General features: G+C 37.2%; 2 protein-coding genes across 2 annotated transcripts; both read left to right on the top strand.

Annotated features, from left to right (window-relative positions):
* The first annotated feature begins 9,237 nt into the window (after window positions 1–9,237).
* Window positions 9,238–10,452, top strand: LOC114518725. Its single transcript, XM_028538725.1, has one exon. It carries the CDS (start codon window positions 9,238–9,240, stop codon window positions 10,450–10,452), a length of 1,215 nt encoding a protein of 404 aa, XP_028394526.1.
* Window positions 10,453–11,839: 1,387 nt separating this feature from the next.
* Window positions 11,840–13,487, top strand: LOC114518724. Its single transcript, XM_028538724.1, has 2 exons — window positions 11,840–13,336; window positions 13,470–13,487. The coding sequence occupies exons 1-2, from the start codon at window positions 11,840–11,842 to the stop codon at window positions 13,485–13,487; spliced, it is 1,515 nt and encodes a 504-aa protein (XP_028394525.1).
* Window positions 13,488–20,471: the final 6,984 nt, after the last annotated feature.

Below are 20,471 nucleotides of genomic sequence, written 5' to 3'. Positions count from 1 at the left end.
GGAGTGGTTTGAGTAGATGGTCAGCATATTCAGAAAGCTTGACTGTTGGTTTGGTTCACCACAACCGGAGATAATAGGTCGACCTGGAATGTTAGTTTTGTGTATTTTGGGTAAAAGGTATAGTTGTGGTGTCCTGGCTTGATTGTCAGTTGTGAGAAATTTAAATGTTGTTTTGTCAATGGCCTTAGATTTGTGGAGTTTGTGTGCTAGGGTTTTGGTTTCAGTTAAAATTTCAGGGGTCGGGTCATGTGTTAGTTTCTGGTAGTGTTTCTCATTATAAAGTTGTCTATATGCCTCAGTAAGATAATCTTCCATTGGCCATATCACAATGGCTCCTCATTTGTCTGCTGGTTTGATTATTATATCATCATCCTTTTTCAGATTATGGATGGTTTTGAGGCTTTGTGAGGATATGTTGGATTTTGTAGTTTGTTTTTGTGTTCCAAATTCAGTTTTGAGATCGTAGAGTACATTTGATATGTATTCTAACAGGTTGCTGTTGTCGGGGTTTGGTGCTGTGAAGTTACTGGGTAGTTTAAATGGATGTTTTTTAGTGTCCTTTCTGTTTCTGAAGAAATATTATTGTACATGCTTTTTTTATATTTCAGAAAAGAGTCGTATATAGTCTTGTATGGTGTGTGTTTGGGTGTCGGGACAAAGGTAAGACCTTTGGACAGGGTTTTTTGTGCTTCATGTGAAATGGGTTTGTTAGAGAGGTTGACAATAGTATTGCGTTGGGAGTTATATTTGAGTTTTTTATGTAGTTTATTTTTGCTTTTGTGTCTGTTACTATTTGTGTTCCGTTGTGTTTTCAAATATTTTAGGATGTTTCGTTTGTTGTAATTGTTTGTATCTGTGTTGAGTTTTAGTTGTTTTTTTGTTATTTGTGGTGTGTGGGTTTGTTGCGTCTTAGAAAATCCAGGATTTGTTGTTGGGTGTTGTAGTTCAAGTGAGATGGAATGTTTATGTGAGGTGCTGATTGTTGCTCATTGTTGTTTGGTTGATGGGTTCGGTGTCTGTTGTTATTAGGTTGTCGATAGTGGGTTGGTATTCGAAGTTGTGGTGTTCTTGTTACTGTTGTTGTGCTAGTTGTTCTGGGTTTGTGGTAGTGTGGGGTGTGGGTTTGCATGAGGGGTTTTTGTTTGTGTCTGTTGGTCGGTGTGTGTGTGGGTTTGTTAGTTGGTTGGCTGGTTGTTCCGTATGGTGTTCTATGGAGTGAGGAGGTTGTTGGAGTGATTCTGGTCGTTTTGTTTTAAGTCGTTTAAGTTTTATGTTGCGATTGTGGGATGGTGCTAGACAGGCTTGTTTTGTGTATTTGGTTGCAATGGCATCTGTCTGTTGTAGTATGTTGTTGGCAGTCGTTGTGTCACATTTGTTGTTGATTTGTGCAGATTTATGTTGTATTTTAAACTCTGTGTTTGTTATTTCCTGTTTGTGACAGTCAATGGTTACAGTCAGTAGTTCTTGTGAGGCATTCATGTCCTCCCATCTTTGTCGTAGGTCTTTGTTCAGGTAGTGTTTGCTTTTGTGTGTGATCATAGGAGAATCATAAAGAATCAAACCTGCATGAAAGTGTATTCGTAAAAGGTAAAATAGTAAAATTAAACTGTGTGTCTTACCAAAGTTGTTGTTGTACTTGGATAAACCATCGTGATGAGCCATCTTAATAATTAAAGTTGTTGTGAAACTGCGTGGAATTTTATCAGAAATTGTGAAAAAATTGCTTAACAGCAGAGCTTGTATCCGTTCAAGAAGCTTGATCGAAAAAAGGTCAGGGATTACATGTGTGTGCATAAAATGCGTAAGTATGTTATATCACTGGGGTCAGTTGTCAAAGTCTGTGTGGGGGATAGTGGGGCTTTACGTGTCAATTATGGTTGTGTGTGGACATCGAGGTTTAATTGTGTTTTGTTCGTACGTTGTACTTCATGTTGTATGGTTGGTTATTATTGTTCAAGTTTCATTTTATCACCGTAGTCATGAGTTAATACAAGTATGGTCGAGTTGTTTTGGACTTTGGTGAGGAATTACAATGCAATATCGTCATCTGTGGGTAGTAAAATATCCCGGGTCCTAAAAACTTTCGTGGGTCGATTTTCGGCGATGTGTCAACCGTGAGGGTTTCAATTGTGACTAGGGTGATCAATTTAAGCTAGTTAAGGTTTTTAATTAAGGTTTGTATGTATTTAGAAGTTTTATAATCAGTTTGTAAACCGTGCATATAATTGTGAGTGTAAGGTTGTAGGTATATAGATATCATTGGTTATTGTATATATACAACATATGGACTGTACATTATATTACATTATATTACAATCCTTATTGTTGGACGTGACCATGTTTCCCGTGACCATGTTCATGTGGTTTGATTTGAAGTGTATTTAATCCGTGTGGTTGAACATTTAGGTTTTGTTTGGGCATCTGGTCACATTTATGGCTTAATTCTGCTAAGGACAAGTATTTTTTTAAAAAAATATTGTATACTTATGTCAGCAGGATGTCCAGGATGCCAGATTTGATGTGATTGGTTAAGGTCATGTAGTTTTGTTGTTTTCACAGGAGAGTGCCACAGGGGTTTGCTTGTCATGTGTTGGTTCTTGCATGTTCTCACTTGTAACCCAGTGTGTCCGAGTAAGTTCTTTGGTTTGTTATATCCACTCTGGTGTTTTCAAGGTGGTATTCAGACACAATGTCAATTGGGAGTGGTTAAAATTTTTTTGTATCTCTGTGATTTGGGTTATGGGATGCTATTATGTTTGGTTAGTGTTGTGTCTGGTATTAAGTTTTGCTGTGGTAAGTGTGTCTCTCAGGTTAGTATTACGTTCGTAGGCTACAATTGGAGGTTCTTGCCATAGACTCCTCAGTGTGGGCTTAGTCGTTGTTGTAATTTGTTGTTGTCTGTAATAATGTGTCTGTATCGTAGTGCCTGACTGTAGATGACTGCATTCTTGCATGTGGTGGGGTGAAATGAGCTTTTGTGTAGTAGAAGGGTTTTGTCAGTTGGTTTAATGTACAGGTCTGATTCCAGTTTGTTGTTTTTGTTTTTGTAGATAGTTGTGTCAAGGAAGTTGACACATTCCTCAGAGAAGAAGTCAAATTTGATGGTAGGATGGAAATTGTTGATGTATTTAAGGAATTTTTCCAGTTTGTCAGTGCTATGTGTCCAGATTGCAAATATGTCATCTATAAATCTTATCCATTCAACAGGTATAAGATTTTCAGGAGCTTGTTGGAGGAGCTCCTGTTCAAGTGCTGCCATGAATATGTTTGCATAGATAGGTGCCATTGGTGATCCCATAGCAGTGCCGTGAATTTGTAGGAAGTGTTCGTTGTTAAAAGCAAAGGCGTTCTTAAGTACAAGGGATAGGATATCATGAACTAGTTTCTCCATTTCAGGGGTAATTGTGTTGATTTCTTTCAACATGTCTATACAGGCTTGGATGCCTTGATCATTAGGTATGTTGGTATAGAGACTTCTTACGTCAATAGTAATAAGTATGAACTTGTCTGATAGGGTGTTATTCTGAGCAAATATCCGGCATAGAAAGTCTGCAATGTCCTGGACATATGATGGTATGTGTTGTAGGAGTGGTTTGAGTAGATGGTCAGCATATTCAGAAAGCTTGGACTGTTGGTTTGGTTCACCACAACCGGAGATAATAGGTCGACCTGGAATGTTAGTTTTGTGTATTTTGGGGAAAAGGTATAGTTGTGGTGTCCTGGCTTGATTGTCAGTTGTGAGAAATTTAAATGTTGTTTTGTCAATGGCCTTAGATTTGTGGAGTTTGTGTGCTAGGGTTTTGCTTTCAGTTAAAATTTCAGGGGTCGGGTCATGTGTTAGTTTCTGGTAGTGTTTCTCATTATAAAGTTGTCTATATGCCTCAGTGAGATAATCTTCCATTGGCCATATCACAATGGCTCCTCCTTTGTCTGCTGGTTTGATTATTATATTATCATCCTTTTTCAGATCATGGATGGTTTTGAGGCTTTGTGAGGATATGTTGGTTTTTGTAGTTTGTTTTTGTGTTCCAAATTCAGTTTTGAGATCGTAGAGTACATTTGATATGTATCCTAACAGGTTGCTGTTGTTGGGGTTTGGTGCTGTGAAGTTACTGGGTAGTTTAAATGGATGTTTTTTAGTTTCCTTTTTGTTTCTGAAGAAATATTTACTGTACATGCTTTTTTTATATTTCAGAAAAGAGTCATAAATGGTCTTGTATGGTGTGTATTTGGGTGTCGGGACAAAGGTAAGACCTTTCGACAGGTTTTTTTGTGCTTCATGTGAGATGGGTTTGTTAGAGAGGTTGACAATAGTATTGTGTTGGGAGTTATATTTGAGTTTTTTATGTAGTTTATTTTTACTTTTGTGTCTGTTATTTGTGTTCCTTTGTGTTTTCAAATATTTTAGGATGTTTCGTTTGTTGTAATTGTTTGTATCTGTGTTGAGGTTTAGTTGTTTTTTTGTTATTTGTGGTGTGTGTGTTTGTTGGGTCTTAGAAAATCCAGGATTTGTTGTTGCGTGTTGTAGTTCAAGTGAGATGGAATGTTTATGTGAGGTGTTGATTGTTGCTCATTGTTGTTTGGTTGATGGGTTCGGTGTCTGTTGTTATTAGGTTGTTGATAGTGGGTTGGTATTCGAAGTTGTGGTGTTTTTGTTACTGTTGTTGTGCTAGTTGTTCGGGTTTGTGGTGGTGTGGGGTGTGGGTTTGCATGGGGTTTTGGTTTGTGTCTGTTGGTCGGTGTGTGTGTGGGTTTGTTAGTTGGTTGGCTGGTTGTTCGTATGGTTCCTATGTGAGGAGGTTGTTGGAGTGATTCTGGTCGTATTTGTGTTGTTAAGTCGTTTAAGTTTTATGTTGCGATTGTGGGATGGTGCTAGACAGGCTTGTTTTGTGTATTTGGTTGCAATGGCGTCTGTCTGTTGTAGTATGTTGTTGGCAGTCGTTGTGTCACATTTGTTGTTGATTTGTGCAGATTTATGTTGTATTTTAAACTCTGTGTTTGTTATTTCCTGTTTGTGACAGTCAATGGTTACAGTCAGTAGTTCTTGTGAGGCATTCATGTCCTCCCATCTTTGTCGTAGGTCTTTGTTCAGGTAGTGTTTGCTTTTGTGTGTGATTTCTATTCCAGGGGGTAGTGTCTGTGCTTTTTTGTGTTCTTCCAGTTCGTCAAGTGTGCATTTGAGTTTCGATAATTTGGTTTTCTGTGTGCTGATAATGCGGAGTGTTTCCAGGAGGTGTGGTGGTATGGATTGTGGTTGGTCATTGTGTGGTGTGCTGTTGGTTGTGATTTGGGGGTTAGTTGTGATTTGGGGTGTGTTGTTTGTCTCTGGGTTTTTGTCTTCTCTGTTTAAAAGTTTTTGTTTTTCTTTATGTAAACCTTCTATTATTGAATCAGTTTCCTGATATGATCAATTTGTGGCCAAAAATAAGGGAGGTGTCCAAGTCTGTTATGTCTCTGTCATCAGTCCGTAAAAATTCATCTATCTGTTCGTCAGACATGTCAGGTGAGGGTGGGGGGTTGGGTTGGATTGGGCATGGGTTAGTGTCAAGGATGGGGATTGTGTTGTCAGGGTTATCAATCAACATATTCTGGGGGTCGGTTGGGTTTTCTGTAGGGTTTTCGGTCAGGTTGCTTCGATTTGTGGAGTTGAATGGGACTTCTTAAAAATGAAGGTTATCCTTTGTGAGTAATAGTTCCATTTAAGTAGTGATCGTTGTGTTTGTTAGTAAGTGTGTTAGGGGTGTGTGAATAAATAAGGGGGACTGTTTTCTGGTTACACGTTTGAGATTGATTCAATTGTTACACTAGAACTAAACAATATGGCGAGCTTGGTGGCGCTCTCTCTGTTCCCTATAGGGGGATCACAATGTTTATTTTATATTTTGACATAGGTAATTGGAACCATATTGTAGTTCTTATATAGTTATAAGTTAATTTGTAACAATTGTCTGAATTGAACAAACTAGAGAAAAAAATAGGACGTTATGTATATGTGGGCAAATGGGGAACAAAATTAGTAATGGGGTACAGAGCGATGTACAACAAAACAAGCGCAATTTAGTGCATGCAATCATGTTTGATGTTGACCAGGATATCCTGTGAAGCGCATAACCCAAATGCACAATGGGAGAGAAGACCTAAAAGCAACTACATGACAAAAGGTACAAATTTTGATCACTCGATGGATGGCCACAACAAATTAATAAGGTATCCGAATAGTAATTTCCCCTTAGCTATTTATGCAGCATGCGCTGCACAGGGATTAATACATATACACACCAAGTATCCTAGAGACAAAGAGGCAATATGGCGACCAGAATACAGAACGATCATTGGAAAGACAATGACACATTGAAGGAAGAATTGGAAGGTGGTATTTAGAGTACCTTTATGAGAAGAAAAGGATTGCCACCATGATAAGGATTGATAAGGGCACAGAGACTGGAATAATGGCAAGTATTCACTTAATTTTCTTGTATGATTGCATGGCGACTTTAGTAATTATAATAACTTGTAGGTACACCACGTAAGTATTAAATACTGCAAAGCTTTCGGTCCGTTAACCCGGACCTTCATCAGTGCAATTACTTGAATACACGTTTGCGCGTCACTTAAATATCATGTTAGTCGTGATTAGTTTGCTCGCGCTATTAATTAAACGGTTTCATTTAATTAAGTTCTAATTAATGCGCGCGCCCTAGACAAGTATTTGACTAAGAGACACCGAAAAGAGCACGCCACGTACTATTAAGTGGCTTTCCCTCTTGGACGATAGTTTGATGTTTATAAATTTCAATAGATTCTCTCATTTTACGAGAGACAGTAAACTTATCGTTTGCTAAAATGGTAGCATCGTTCCATTTAATGCGATGATCATAAGTCCATGCATGGTGAGCTACTGCAGACTTATCCAGTTACCTTTCTCGCAGTTCGTCTTATGTTCTTTAAGACGTATTGAGAGATTTCTACCGGTCTCTCCAATGTAAACCAAACCACATTCACATGGAATGCGGTACACACCAGGTTTCTGTTGTTCATCGACGCCATCCTTGTGTGTGTAAAGAGCGCGAAACAATTTGTTATTGCTAGAATGGTAAACTTGTATTCCAACTTCTTTTAAAATCCTAACGATTTTATATGAAGCTGGGCCAATATATGGTAAACAGACAGAGGATAGATATTCCGTGTCTTGCCTCTGTCTTTGCTGTTCATTCATAGCATGTTCTATGAATTTCTTAGGATAACCATTCATGTGCAGAACATCCTTCAAATGCTTTAACTCTGAGTCAATGCTATTTGAATCACAAATTGTTTTGGCACGGTTGATTAATGTTTTGCATACTGATCTTTTAATGCTAGGATGGTGAAATGAACTATAATTCAGATATCTGTCAGTGTGTGTTGGTTTTCTATAAACTTTATGGCCCAAAGTCCCGTTCTCTTTTACATCAAATAAGATATCTAAGAAAGATATAGAGTTATCTTTCTGTATTTCTAATGTGAATTTAATTGAAGGGTGTATACTATTAATGTGATCTAAAAATTTATTCAAATTTTCTAAACCATGCGACCAACTACTTAATGTGTCATCTACATATCTAAACCAGAAACCAGGTTTTAAACATGCTGTAGCTATAGCTTTCTTTTCAAATTCTTCCATGAATAAATTAGCCATAACTGGTGATAAGGGACTACCCATAGGAGCACCATGAGTTTGCTCGTAGTATTTCTCCCGCCACTGAAAACTAGTTGTATTCAGGCACAATTTCAGTAGTTCATATATACTCTCAGGAGAAAGGCTAGTCCTTTTAGAGAGGGTATCATCTGAAAGCAGCCTGTCTTTCGCAATGTTACACGCCTCATCTACTGGTACATTAGTAAATAAACTAACTACGTCGAAACTGACAAGAATTTCATTTTTACCTAATCTAACATCTTGCATATTCGTAACAAATTCTTTAGAATTAACTACATGATGTTCAGTTTGACCAACAACTGGTTTTAAAATTCTAGCAAGATATTTAGCTAAATTATAAGTCGGTGAACCTTGGGATGCAACTATAGGCCTAAGAGGTACACCTGATTTATGTATTTTGGGTAAACCATAAAATTTTGGGCACAACACTACATGAAGGTCTCAAATAATCATGAAGGTTTTGAGACAAAATACCTGATTTCCTAAGTTCAGATAGTTTAGAACATACTTTACGTTCAATATTGGCTGTAGGATCACGTTTTAGCTCTTTATATGTTGGAGTTTCAAGAAGAGCATGGATTTTACTTTCGTACTCTGCACGATTTAATAAAACCGTAGCATTACCCTTATCAGCCTTTAAAATATGTATAGACTTATCTGCCCTTAGGTTCCTCACTGCATCCTTCTGCTCCTTGGAAAGATTAGACTTGGGTAAAGTTGTACGTCGCAAGACCTCAGTTACTTTAACACGAATGTTGGATGCTATATCATCTCTGAGATGATTCAACTTTGGTTCCAGATGTTGAACGATTTCTTCTTTAGGAATCTTGTGTGGTACAACAGCGAAATTTAAACCCAATGCCAAGACTTCTTCTTCAACCGGCATAAGTTTAAAATCGTTAGGATTTTAAAAGAAGTTGGAATACAAGTTTACCATTCTAGCAATAACAAATTGTTTCGCGCTCTTTACACACACAAGGATGGCGTCGATGAACAACAGAAACCTGGTGTGTACCGCATTCCATGTGAATGTGGTTTGGTTTACATTGGAGAGACCGGTAGAAATCTCTCAATACGTCTTAAAGAACATAAGACGAACTGCGAGAAAGGTAAACTGGATAAGTCTGCAGTAGCTCACCATGCATGGACTTATGATCATCGCATTAAATGGAACGATGCTACCTTTTTAGCAAACGATAAGTTTACTGTCTCTCGTAAAATGAGAGAATCTATTGAAATTTATAAACATCAAACTATCGTCCAAGAGGGAAAGCCACTTAATAGTACGTGGCGTGCTCTTTTCGGTGTCTCTTAGTCAAATACTTGTCTAGGGCGCGCGCATTAATTAGAACTTAATTAAATGAAACCGTTTAATTAATAGCGCGAGCAAACTAATCACGACTAACATGATATTTAAGTGACGCGCAAACGTGTATTCAAGTAATTGCACTGATGAAGGTCCGGGTTAACGGACCGAAAGCTTTGCAGTATTTAATACTTACGTGGTGTACCTACAAGTTATTATAATTACTAAAGTCGCCATGCAATCATACAAGAAAATTATTACAGAACTCTATGGAGAGTATTTTCATAAATCATTTAAACGACTTGACCGGCTTTCACAACAACGCTCAAGATTAATCAACAACTTAACCTTCCTGAAAAGGTGTCGAGACAACGAAGTTGTTCCGAAAGGTTTGCGTATGTTTAATTGTTTCCATACTAAGCATGCAGGCAAAATCTTGAAGAAAGCCGAGTTGGCACTGTTACGAGAAAGAATTGCTTGGACGCGTAAACAACTAAGCGGAGTGGATGACAACATCGCTACTCTTACAGAAGAACTTTGGTTAACTTTTGAAGAAGAACATTTTGCTGTTGCAAAAAGAATGATAGATGCTTCTTTTACGCGTACCTTTAATAAAGCTCGCTCAACACAGATCGCCAAATACACAAGATTGACGTCCGAAAGATCAAAAGATAAAAGAAGACAAGAAGATTTGGCTGTTGACACTCTAAGACGCACTGTTGTTAACCAAAGTGCGCGAAAACTTATGCCGGTTGAAGAAGAAGTCTTGGCATTGGGTTTAAATTTCGCTGTTGTACCACACAAGATTCCTAAAGAAGAAATCGTTCAACATCTGGAACCAAAGTTGAATCATCTCAGAGATGATATAGCATCCAACATTCGTGTTAAAGTAACTGAGGTCTTGCGACGTACAACTTTACCCAAGTCTAATCTTTCCAAGGAGCAGAAGGATGCAGTGAGGAACCTAAGGGCAGATAAGTCTATACATATTTTAAAGGCTGATAAGGGTAATGCTACGGTTTTATTAAATCGTGCAGAGTACGAAAGTAAAATCCATGCTCTTCTTGAAACTCCAACATATAAAGAGCTAAAACGTGATCCTACAGCCAATATTGAACGTAAAGTATGTTCTAAACTATCTGAACTTAGGAAATCAGGTATTTTGTCTCAAAACCTTCATGATTATTTGAGACCTTCATGTAGTGTGTGCCCAAAATTTTATGGTTTACCCAAAATACATAAATCAGGTGTACCTCTTAGGCCTATAGTTGCATCCCAAGGTTCACCGACTTATAATTTAGCTAAATATCTTGCTAGAATTTTAAAACCAGTTGTTGGTCAAACTGAACATCATGTAGTTAATTCTAAAGAATTTGTTACGAATATGCAAGATGTTAGATTAGGTAAAAATGAAATTCTTGTCAGTTTCGACGTAGTTAGTATTTACTAATGTACCAGTAGATGAGGCGTGTAACATTGCGAAAGACAGGCTGCTTTCAGATGATACCCTCTCTAAAAGGACTAGCCTTTCTCCTGAGAGTATATATGAACTACTGAAATTGTGCCTGAATACAACTAGTTTTCAGTGGCGGGAGAAATACTACGAGCAAACTCATGGTGCTCCTATGGGTAGTCCCTTATCACCAGTTATGGCTAATTTATTCATGGAAGAATTTGAAAAGAAAGCTATAGCTACAGCATGTTTAAAACCTGGTTTCTGGTTTAGATATGTAGATGACACATTAAGTAGTTGGTCGCATGGTTTAGAAAATTTGAATAAATTTTTAGATCACATTAATAGTATACACCCTTCAATTAAATTCACATTAGAAATACAGAAAGATAACTCTATATCTTTCTTAGATATCTTATTTGATGTAAAAGAGAACGGGACTTTGGGCCATAAAGTTTATAGAAAACCAACACACACTGACAGATATCTGAATTATAGTTCATTTCACCATCCTAGCATTAAAAGATCAGTATGCAAAACATTAATCAACCGTGCCAAAACAATTTGTGATTCAAATAGCATTGACTCAGAGTTAAAGCATTTGAAGATGTTTCTGCACATGAATGGTTATCCTAAGAAATTCATAGAACATGCTATGAATGAACAGCAAAGACAGAGGCAAGACACGGAATATCTATCCTCTGTCTGTTTACCATATATTGGCCCAGCTTCATATAAAATCGTTAGGATTTTAAAAGAAGTTGGAATACAAGTTTACCATTCTAGCAATAACAAATTGTTTCGCGCTCTTTACACACACAAGGATGGCGTCGATGAACAACAGAAACCTGGTGTGTACCGCATTCCATGTGAATGTGGTTTGGTTTACATTGGAGAGACCGGTAGAAATCTCTCAATACGTCTTAAAGAACATAAGACGAACTGCGAGAAAGGTAAACTGGATAAGTCTGCAGTAGCTCACCATGCATGGACTTATGATCATCGCATTAAATGGAACGATGCTACCTTTTAGCAAACGATAAGTTTACTGTCTCTCGTAAAATGAGAGAATCTATTGAAATTTATAAACATCAAACTATCGTCCAAGAGGGAAAGCCACTTAATAGTACGTGGCGTGCTCTTTTCGGTGTCTCTTAGTCAAATACTTGTCTAGGGCGCGCGCATTAATTAGAACTTAATTAAATGAAACCGTTTAATTAATAGCGCGAGCAAACTAATCACGACTAACATGATATTTAAGTGACGCGCAAACGTGTATTCAAGTAATTGCACTGATGAAGGTCCGGGTTAACGGACCGAAAGCTTTGCAGTATTTAATACTTACGTGGTGTACCTACAAGTTATTATAATTACTAAAGTCGCCATGCAATCATACAAGAAAATTATTACAGAACTCTATGGAGAGTATTTTCATAAATCATTTAAACGACTTGACCGGCTTTCACAACAACGCTCAAGATTAATCAACAACTTAACCTTCCTGAAAAGGTGTCGAGACAACGAAGTTGTTCCGAAAGGTTTGCGTATGTTTAATTGTTTCCATACTAAGCATGCAGGCAAAATCTTGAAGAAAGCCGAGTTGGCACTGTTACGAGAAAGAATTGCTTGGACGCGTAAACAACTAAGCGGAGTGGATGACAACATCGCTACTCTTACAGAAGAACTTTGGTTAACTTTTGAAGAAGAACATTTTGCTGTTGCAAAAAGAATGATAGATGCTTCTTTTACGCGTACCTTTAATAAAGCTCGCTCAACACAGATCGCCAAATACACAAGATTGACGTCCGAAAGATCAAAAGATAAAAGAAGACAAGAAGATTTGGCTGTTGACACTCTAAGACGCACTGTTGTTAACCAAAGTGCGCGAAAACTTATGCCGGTTGAAGAAGAAGTCTTGGCATTGGGTTTAAATTTCGCTGTTGTACCACACAAGATTCCTAAAGAAGAAATCGTTCAACATCTGGAACCAAAGTTGAATCATCTCAGAGATGATATAGCATCCAACATTCGTGTTAAAGTAACTGAGGTCTTGCGACGTACAACTTTACCCAAGTCTAATCTTTCCAAGGAGCAGAAGGATGCAGTGAGGAACCTAAGGGCAGATAAGTCTATACATATTTTAAAGGCTGATAAGGGTAATGCTACGGTTTTATTAAATCGTGCAGAGTACGAAAGTAAAATCCATGCTCTTCTTGAAACTCCAACATATAAAGAGCTAAAACGTGATCCTACAGCCAATATTGAACGTAAAGTATGTTCTAAACTATCTGAACTTAGGAAATCAGGTATTTTGTCTCAAAACCTTCATGATTATTTGAGACCTTCATGTAGTGTGTGCCCAAAATTTTATGGTTTACCCAAAATACATAAATCAGGTGTACCTCTTAGGCCTATAGTTGCATCCCAAGGTTCACCGACTTATAATTTAGCTAAATATCTTGCTAGAATTTTAAAACCAGTTGTTGGTCAAACTGAACATCATGTAGTTAATTCTAAAGAATTTGTTACGAATATGCAAGATGTTAGATTAGGTAAAAATGAAATTCTTGTCAGTTTCGACGTAGTTAGTTTATTTACTAATGTACCAGTAGATGAGGCGTGTAACATTGCGAAAGACAGGCTGCTTTCAGATGATACCCTCTCTAAAAGGACTAGCCTTTCTCCTGAGAGTATATATGAACTACTGAAATTGTGCCTGAATACAACTAGTTTTCAGTGGCGGGAGAAATACTACGAGCAAACTCATGGTGCTCCTATGGGTAGTCCCTTATCACCAGTTATGGCTAATTTATTCATGGAAGAATTTGAAAAGAAAGCTATAGCTACAGCATGTTTAAAACCTGGTTTCTGGTTTAGATATGTAGATGACACATTAAGTAGTTGGTCGCATGGTTTAGAAAATTTGAATAAATTTTTAGATCACATTAATAGTATACACCCTTCAATTAAATTCACATTAGAAATACAGAAAGATAACTCTATATCTTTCTTAGATATCTTATTTGATGTAAAAGAGAACGGGACTTTGGGCCATAAAGTTTATAGAAAACCAACACACACTGACAGATATCTGAATTATAGTTCATTTCACCATCCTAGCATTAAAAGATCAGTATGCAAAACATTAATCAACCGTGCCAAAACAATTTGTGATTCAAATAGCATTGACTCAGAGTTAAAGCATTTGAAGGATGTTCTGCACATGAATGGTTATCCTAAGAAATTCATAGAACATGCTATGAATGAACAGCAAAGACAGAGGCAAGACACGGAATATCTATCCTCTGTCTGTTTACCATATATTGGCCCAGCTTCATATAAAATCGTTAGGATTTTAAAAGAAGTTGGAATACAAGTTTACCATTCTAGCAATAACAAATTGTTTCGCGCTCTTTACACACACAAGGATGGCGTCGATGAACAACAGAAACCTGGTGTGTACCGCATTCCATGTGAATGTGGTTTGGTTTACATTGGAGAGACCGGTAGAAATCTCTCAATACGTCTTAAAGAACATAAGACGAACTGCGAGAAAGGTAAACTGGATAAGTCTGCAGTAGCTCACCATGCATGGACTTATGATCATCGCATTAAATGGAACGATGCTACCTTTTTAGCAAACGATAAGTTTACTGTCTCTCGTAAAATGAGAGAATCTATTGAAATTTATAAACATCAAACTATCGTCCAAGAGGGAAAGCCACTTAATAGTACGTGGCGTGCTCTTTTCGGTGTCTTTTAGTCAAATACTTGTCTAGGGCGCGCGCATTAATTAGAACTTAATTAAATGAAACCGTTTAATTAATAGCGCGAGCAAACTAATCACGACTAACATGATATTTAAGTGACGCGCAAACGTGTATTCAAGTAATTGCACTGATGAAGGTCCGGGTTAACGGACCGAAAGCTTTGCAGTATTTAATACTTACGTGGTGTACCTACAAGTTATTATAATTAAGTATTCACTTGTTCGTTAGGCAGCACTATGGTGACATGGCCCCTTATGATACAGTGCTGTATGGGCCTTCCACATCAAACCACGCAATGTTTCTTTATATCTGAACAAAATATCCAAACCCCTGGTCAAATGAAATGCTGACAACAAGTGAGACATGTAAATGATAACGTTTTATAAGACACAGTTGCACTGTGGAAGCAGTTTAACTTCTTTGAAAAATTTATCAATTTCCACATAAAATATTGTTTGTTTAACTTCTTAGCTAGGACTCTTTACCCAACAATAATATTTTAAGCATTCTGTATTAGAACATTATTAAAACATTTTGCTTAAATGCATATTGCATAGTGGGGTATTCTTTAGTTATTCTACTTTTCTTGAACAAAATATGAATATACCTTTCAGTCAGAAAACTATTTACACAACTGCTGATATTCTTAGTTCAAAAGTTTAAAATATTGTCAGCTCTTAACTATCACAGCAACCAAGAGAAGTTAAAAAGGATTTGTTGATCTGTAGTGTTCAAGACTTGTTTAAAGTTCTGTTAGACCAGCAGATTTACGGTACTTATTACAACTATGATCATTCACAAAGTTCGCAATTGCAATCTTTGATAAGTTACCACTGCAAAATAGCATCTCAGAGTCCTGGTCAAATAGATCAGATGTTGCTATTTCTTGATCATAAAGGGTGTGGTCAGATCCTGGTATGTTGAGAATAATTAATTTCCTGTCAGACTTCTGATAGGAAAAATGAGCCAGGCAGCCTGCTTTTTGGCTAACATCAAACTCCTCAACACATGAAATGCCATCATTGTTTATGTACTTCATTAAGTCTCCACTGACGTATTCTTCAACACTAACATACTGGTTGTCATCTGTGACACCAAAAAATACCTTATTGTACTTAAGAGGAGCTTTATACACACTTGATTCCATTGTTTTCTCAAACTGAATACCAAAATTTCATGCCAGCATGTGCATTTGAACTGTTTTCTTAGTGTGGGACTCCATGCTCTGTTAGCTTCTTCAATATCTTCCTCTGCTTTAGTTAGGTAGTATTTGACAACCAACTTAGAGTAGACCAATTGGGGGTGGGTGGTTGTTGCTTTACGAGCCTCACAGAACGCCCCAATTCTTAGTGGCTCTTCTTCAACAACAAATTCAACAGTAGTGGGAACTACGTTCCAAGCCATTAATTCAATGTTAAAGGAATGTAATGTGATCACAGTTGTGCCTTTTTTGTTCCATTGTGTTTGAGAAATTTCAATCATAAACGTACGTATATATACTAAATATGCTAATCAATCTTTTCAGACTTTTTGCACAAGGCAAACTTGCCTGCACTGACTTTTGGTCAGGCACCCTAGGTGTCAGAGGTGCACGTATCAAATCAAATAAACTGGAGCCATTGCTGCTTGCACTGTTCGTCATAGATCGGGCATGATTTACATGAAAGGCCATGTACCAAAATTAGACCTTGCCATTGTGCAGGTATTGAAATTAGACCTTGCCATTGTGCAGGTATTTACATTGAACCTTGCCATTGCATATAAGTGACAGTCATTGTGCTGTTACATTCAAACAAAAACCTTCCATCTTGTAGGTAAATATACAGCCGAATATAAGACAGCTATTGTTTTATTATTGAAGTAAACATTTGAAACAATATAGGCGTTACAATTCAAGTTTATCGCTCCAGAATTGGCTCACATCACAATTTTACAGATCGCCTAAATGGCAAACATTGGAATCAAATACTATTAATGTTCTACTTTAATGTATTCTATTTGCCTTTTTTGAAAAGTCAATTAAATAAAAGGCAAAAGAACAGTGAATTGTACATGTGGTATGTTCAAATGATATGCTATCACAATGTGTACATGTCATTGTTACTAAGGCTTTCAAATGGAAGAAAATCCAGGCCCTAGGACTATAAATGATATAGTTGATGCTGCCTGTACAGTACATGCTGATTTTAATCAGGGTAATGAATTAATTTTTGGTACAAATGCTGGTAAACAGTGTGTGGCTATGTCATTGTATGCAATTGTTTACAGAGAAATTAAATCGGTTAATATTTGGGATCAGTCAATTCTAAACAGTTTTAATAAGTGGAAACAGTTTGTATGGTGTTATCAACCAAAGTGTAAATAAAAGTTATTTATTGTTAACTGATGTCCCTGAGTTTGTGGATATAGATAATCATACTTTTAAATTTGCAATACAGTGATTCCTTTTCAGGAGCATAATATTTAAGTGAGAATAGTCCCCCATATGTGACCTAGAGCATGCTTTGAATGAAGTATTTTATGCTCTAAACTTTAAAAGCTGTTTGCGTACAATTGGTATGAATACTGTTGCAATTATGATGCCCTTTCCTGATGTATTTAAAGTGTTTGATTCACACTCAAAATATTTATGTGGAAGACCATCAGCATTGGGTTACTGTGTTTTAATATCTGTAGAAGGAATAGAGAATCTTAGACAGTATTTTCAAATAACTTCAAGATCCAGTGAAGAAAATATTGTATTGCCATTTGGGTTAAAGGCATTAATTGTAATATGATACAGTTGTATACAAAAGATGTTACAAATTCAGATATGACTGATTCTACTGAGCTATTTGAACAAGGACGTCAAACTAAACCTGGAAAAATAAGAGCTTATAGTAATTTAGGACGACAAAATAAGACCATTCAACTAAAAGAAGCCATACTTGCACAAAAAATAATGCTAAAAATGCAAAATGACAACATGAAACTATTCATCAAAGGGGAGCTAGACTAACTATAGAGAATAATGCTAAAAAAGCAAGAAGGCAAAATGAAACTGCTCAGCAAAAGAAAGCTAGACTTGCAAAAGTATGTAATGCCACTAAAACAAGAAGACAAAATGAGACCACTCAACAAAGAGAGGCTAGACTTGAGAAAAAGAAGAATGCTGAAAAAGCAAGAAGGCAAAATGAGACTGCTGATCTAAGGCAAGCTAGACTCGCTAAAGATAAAGAAAGGAAGCCGTGCTTTCAAACTTTGGAGCATGGATATTGTTCGATATTTGTTTTTTGAAGCCCAAAAGGGAAAAACTTCACTTGATTCGCATTTTGCAACATTTAAATTTGCACTGAAATCTTGGATGAAAAAAGGGAACGATTTACTAGACAGTGCTAACATCGTTGAAGGAACCACACATATACGAAAATACACATCAACAGATTTAATCAGCCACGTAGCGCAAAAACTTTGGACAGTATAACATCATTTTCAGATTTTACTTTCGTGAAAAGCCCAGGAGAAACCTATAACTCAATTGTTGCTAGATAATTAACTGATAAAGGTACAATTATGAAGGTTTTACCCAAGAAAATTCTAACGTCATGGCCTGGCTATATGACACACTCGTCTTTGTTGACTGGAGTCACCTCAGAATACAATGAAAAACTATCAAAGAATGTCGAACTAAGATACAATACAACAGCACCTAAAAAGGAGAAGTTGTCGGGCATGAAAGAAACCAATAAAGGGATTTTGCAAAGTAATGCAAATAAAACAAATCGATCATCAGGCACCACATGTCCTAAATGCCAAAAGTTTTTTCTACGCAGAGGATGTATGTTAAAACATGCTGCTTCATGCACCCATGCTTGAATGACACTAAACGAAACAAAAACGAAATCTATGCTCATTACAGGGAAACGGCGATGGTTGTCCAATACTGTTGCAAGCATACGGGTCGTTCGTTTCATAAAATTTTTTATACGGATGGTAAAGTGGTTTAGGCATTTCTATTTGTGAGAAGTAAGCAACCATTCGCACCATTGGTATCGAATAGACTCTTAGTTTACGATCCGTAAATAGACTATGTCGATTCGTAAGCGCATTTTGCTGACTAGAACATGAGGCATGGAAACTAGCGTGTGTCTAAGGCGTAAATAGCTGTATCCTCAAATAGACTGTGTCCATTTGTAAATAGGGCAAGTTGTGTCTAAAGGATAAGGCGATGAAGAGATTGTTGATCCGTACCATTGGTATCAAATGAACTGTTGGTTTACGATCCGTAAACAGATTTTGTCCATTGGTAAAAAGGAGATGTGCCAAGCTACAGACCCCTCTAAAGCTTGTCGATCCGTACAATTGGTATCAAATAGACTGTTCGTTTACGATCCGTAAACAAACTGTGTCGATTCGTAAATATTGGGAAGATGTGTCTGGAATAGGCCTCTGAAAAGCTTGTCGATCCGTACCATTGGTGTCGAATGGACTGATCGTTTACGATCCGTAAACAGATCAGTTTGTCCATTGGTCAAAAGCACAAGATGGGCCAAGCTATACAGGTCGCTCTAAAGCTTGTCGATTCCTACCATTGGTATCGAATGGACTGTTCGTTTAGGATCCGTAAGCAGAGTGTGTCGATTCATAAATAGGGCATGATGTGTCTAGGAAAGGGCTCTCAAAAGCTTGTTGATCAGTACCATTGGTATCGAATGGACTGTTCGTTTACGATCCGTAAACAAAGTGTGTCGATTCGTAAATATTGGGAAGATGTGTCTGGAATAGGCATCTGAAAAGCTTGTTGATCCGTACCATTAGTGTCGAATGGACAGTTAGCTTACGATCCGTAAACAAACTGTCGATTCGTAAATTGGGCATGATGTGTCTAGGACAGGGCTCTCAAAAGCTTGTCGATCCGTACCATTGGTATCGAATGGACTGTTCGTTTAAGATCCGTAAACAAACTGTGTCGATTCGTAAATATAGGGAAGATGTGTCTGGGATAGGCCTCTGAAAAGCTTGTCGATCCGTACCATTGGTATCGAATGGACTGTTCGTTTACGATCTGTAAACAGACTGTGTTGATTCGTAAATAGGGAAGATGTATCTAGGATAGAGCTCTGAAAAGCTTGTCGATTCGTACCATTGGTGTCGAATGGATTGTTAGTATACGATCCGTAAAAAAATCAGTTTGTCCATTGGTAAAAAGCACAAGATGGGCCAAGCTATACAGGTCGCTCTAAAGCTTGTTGATCCGTACCATTTGTATGAATGGACTGTTCGTTTACGATCCGTAAGCAGAGTGTGTCGATTCCTAAATAGGGCATGATGTGTCTAGGACAGGGTTCTCAAAAGCTTGTTGATCCATACCATTTGTATCGAATGGACTGTTCGTTTACGATCCGTAAACAAACTGTGTCGATTCGTAAATAGGGCATCATGTGCCTAGGATAGGCATCTGAAAAGCTTGTTGATCCGTACCATTGGTGTTGAATGGACAGTTAGTTTACGATCTGTAAACAAACTGTGTCGATTTGTAAATAGGGCATGATGTGTCTAGCATAGGGCTCTGAAAAAGTTGTCGATCCGTACCATTGGTGTCGAATGGACTGTTCGTTTACGATCTGTAAACAGACTGTGTCGATTCGTAAATATAGGGAAGATGTGTCTAGGATAGGCCTCTGAAAAGCTTTTCGATCCGTACCATTGGTATCAAATGGACTGTTCGTTTACAATGTGTAAACAGATTTTGTCCATTTGTAAATAAAGTAATTTAACACCATGCGAGGGATGCGACTAAGGTTTGTCCTTGAAAGGGTGTCGATCGAAAACAATTTGTGATAAAGATACATTTAAATTAACGCTGTTCGCTTTCAATAACGGCTGCCCTCCTTATGTCATTGTTGAATGGATTGTTTCGTCGCTATAGCAGCTACATGTAACAAGTCTATTTTAATATCGTAGCTAGAGATTTGCCAGGCGGAAAACGACTTCTTATGATAAATATAAGAGCCCAACATAATTATAAAACTATGAAAGCCATCAAAACAATTCAGAGTTTAAGAAAATACATTTCTAATGTTTTGTCTTTAACTTAAAGACATCTCTATTTTATTAATAGACATATCTTGTGAAGTTGTGTGCTATATATATAATGCATTGACATTTTGCGGATTTTAATAACAACGCATGTTATATAACTTATATTGCTCGTATTTTTCTTGAGAACGAAGGAATATCATATATAATTAGACTATTGTATTGATG

Source organism: Dendronephthya gigantea, unplaced genomic scaffold, assembly GCF_004324835.1.
Source record: "Dendronephthya gigantea isolate DGI-Jeju-01 unplaced genomic scaffold, DenGig_1.0 000011F, whole genome shotgun sequence".
NCBI lineage: Eukaryota > Metazoa > Cnidaria > Anthozoa > Malacalcyonacea > Nephtheidae > Dendronephthya > Dendronephthya gigantea.
The sequence above is the reverse complement of the archived record's forward strand: the minus strand, read 5'-3'. Positions and strand labels throughout refer to the sequence as shown.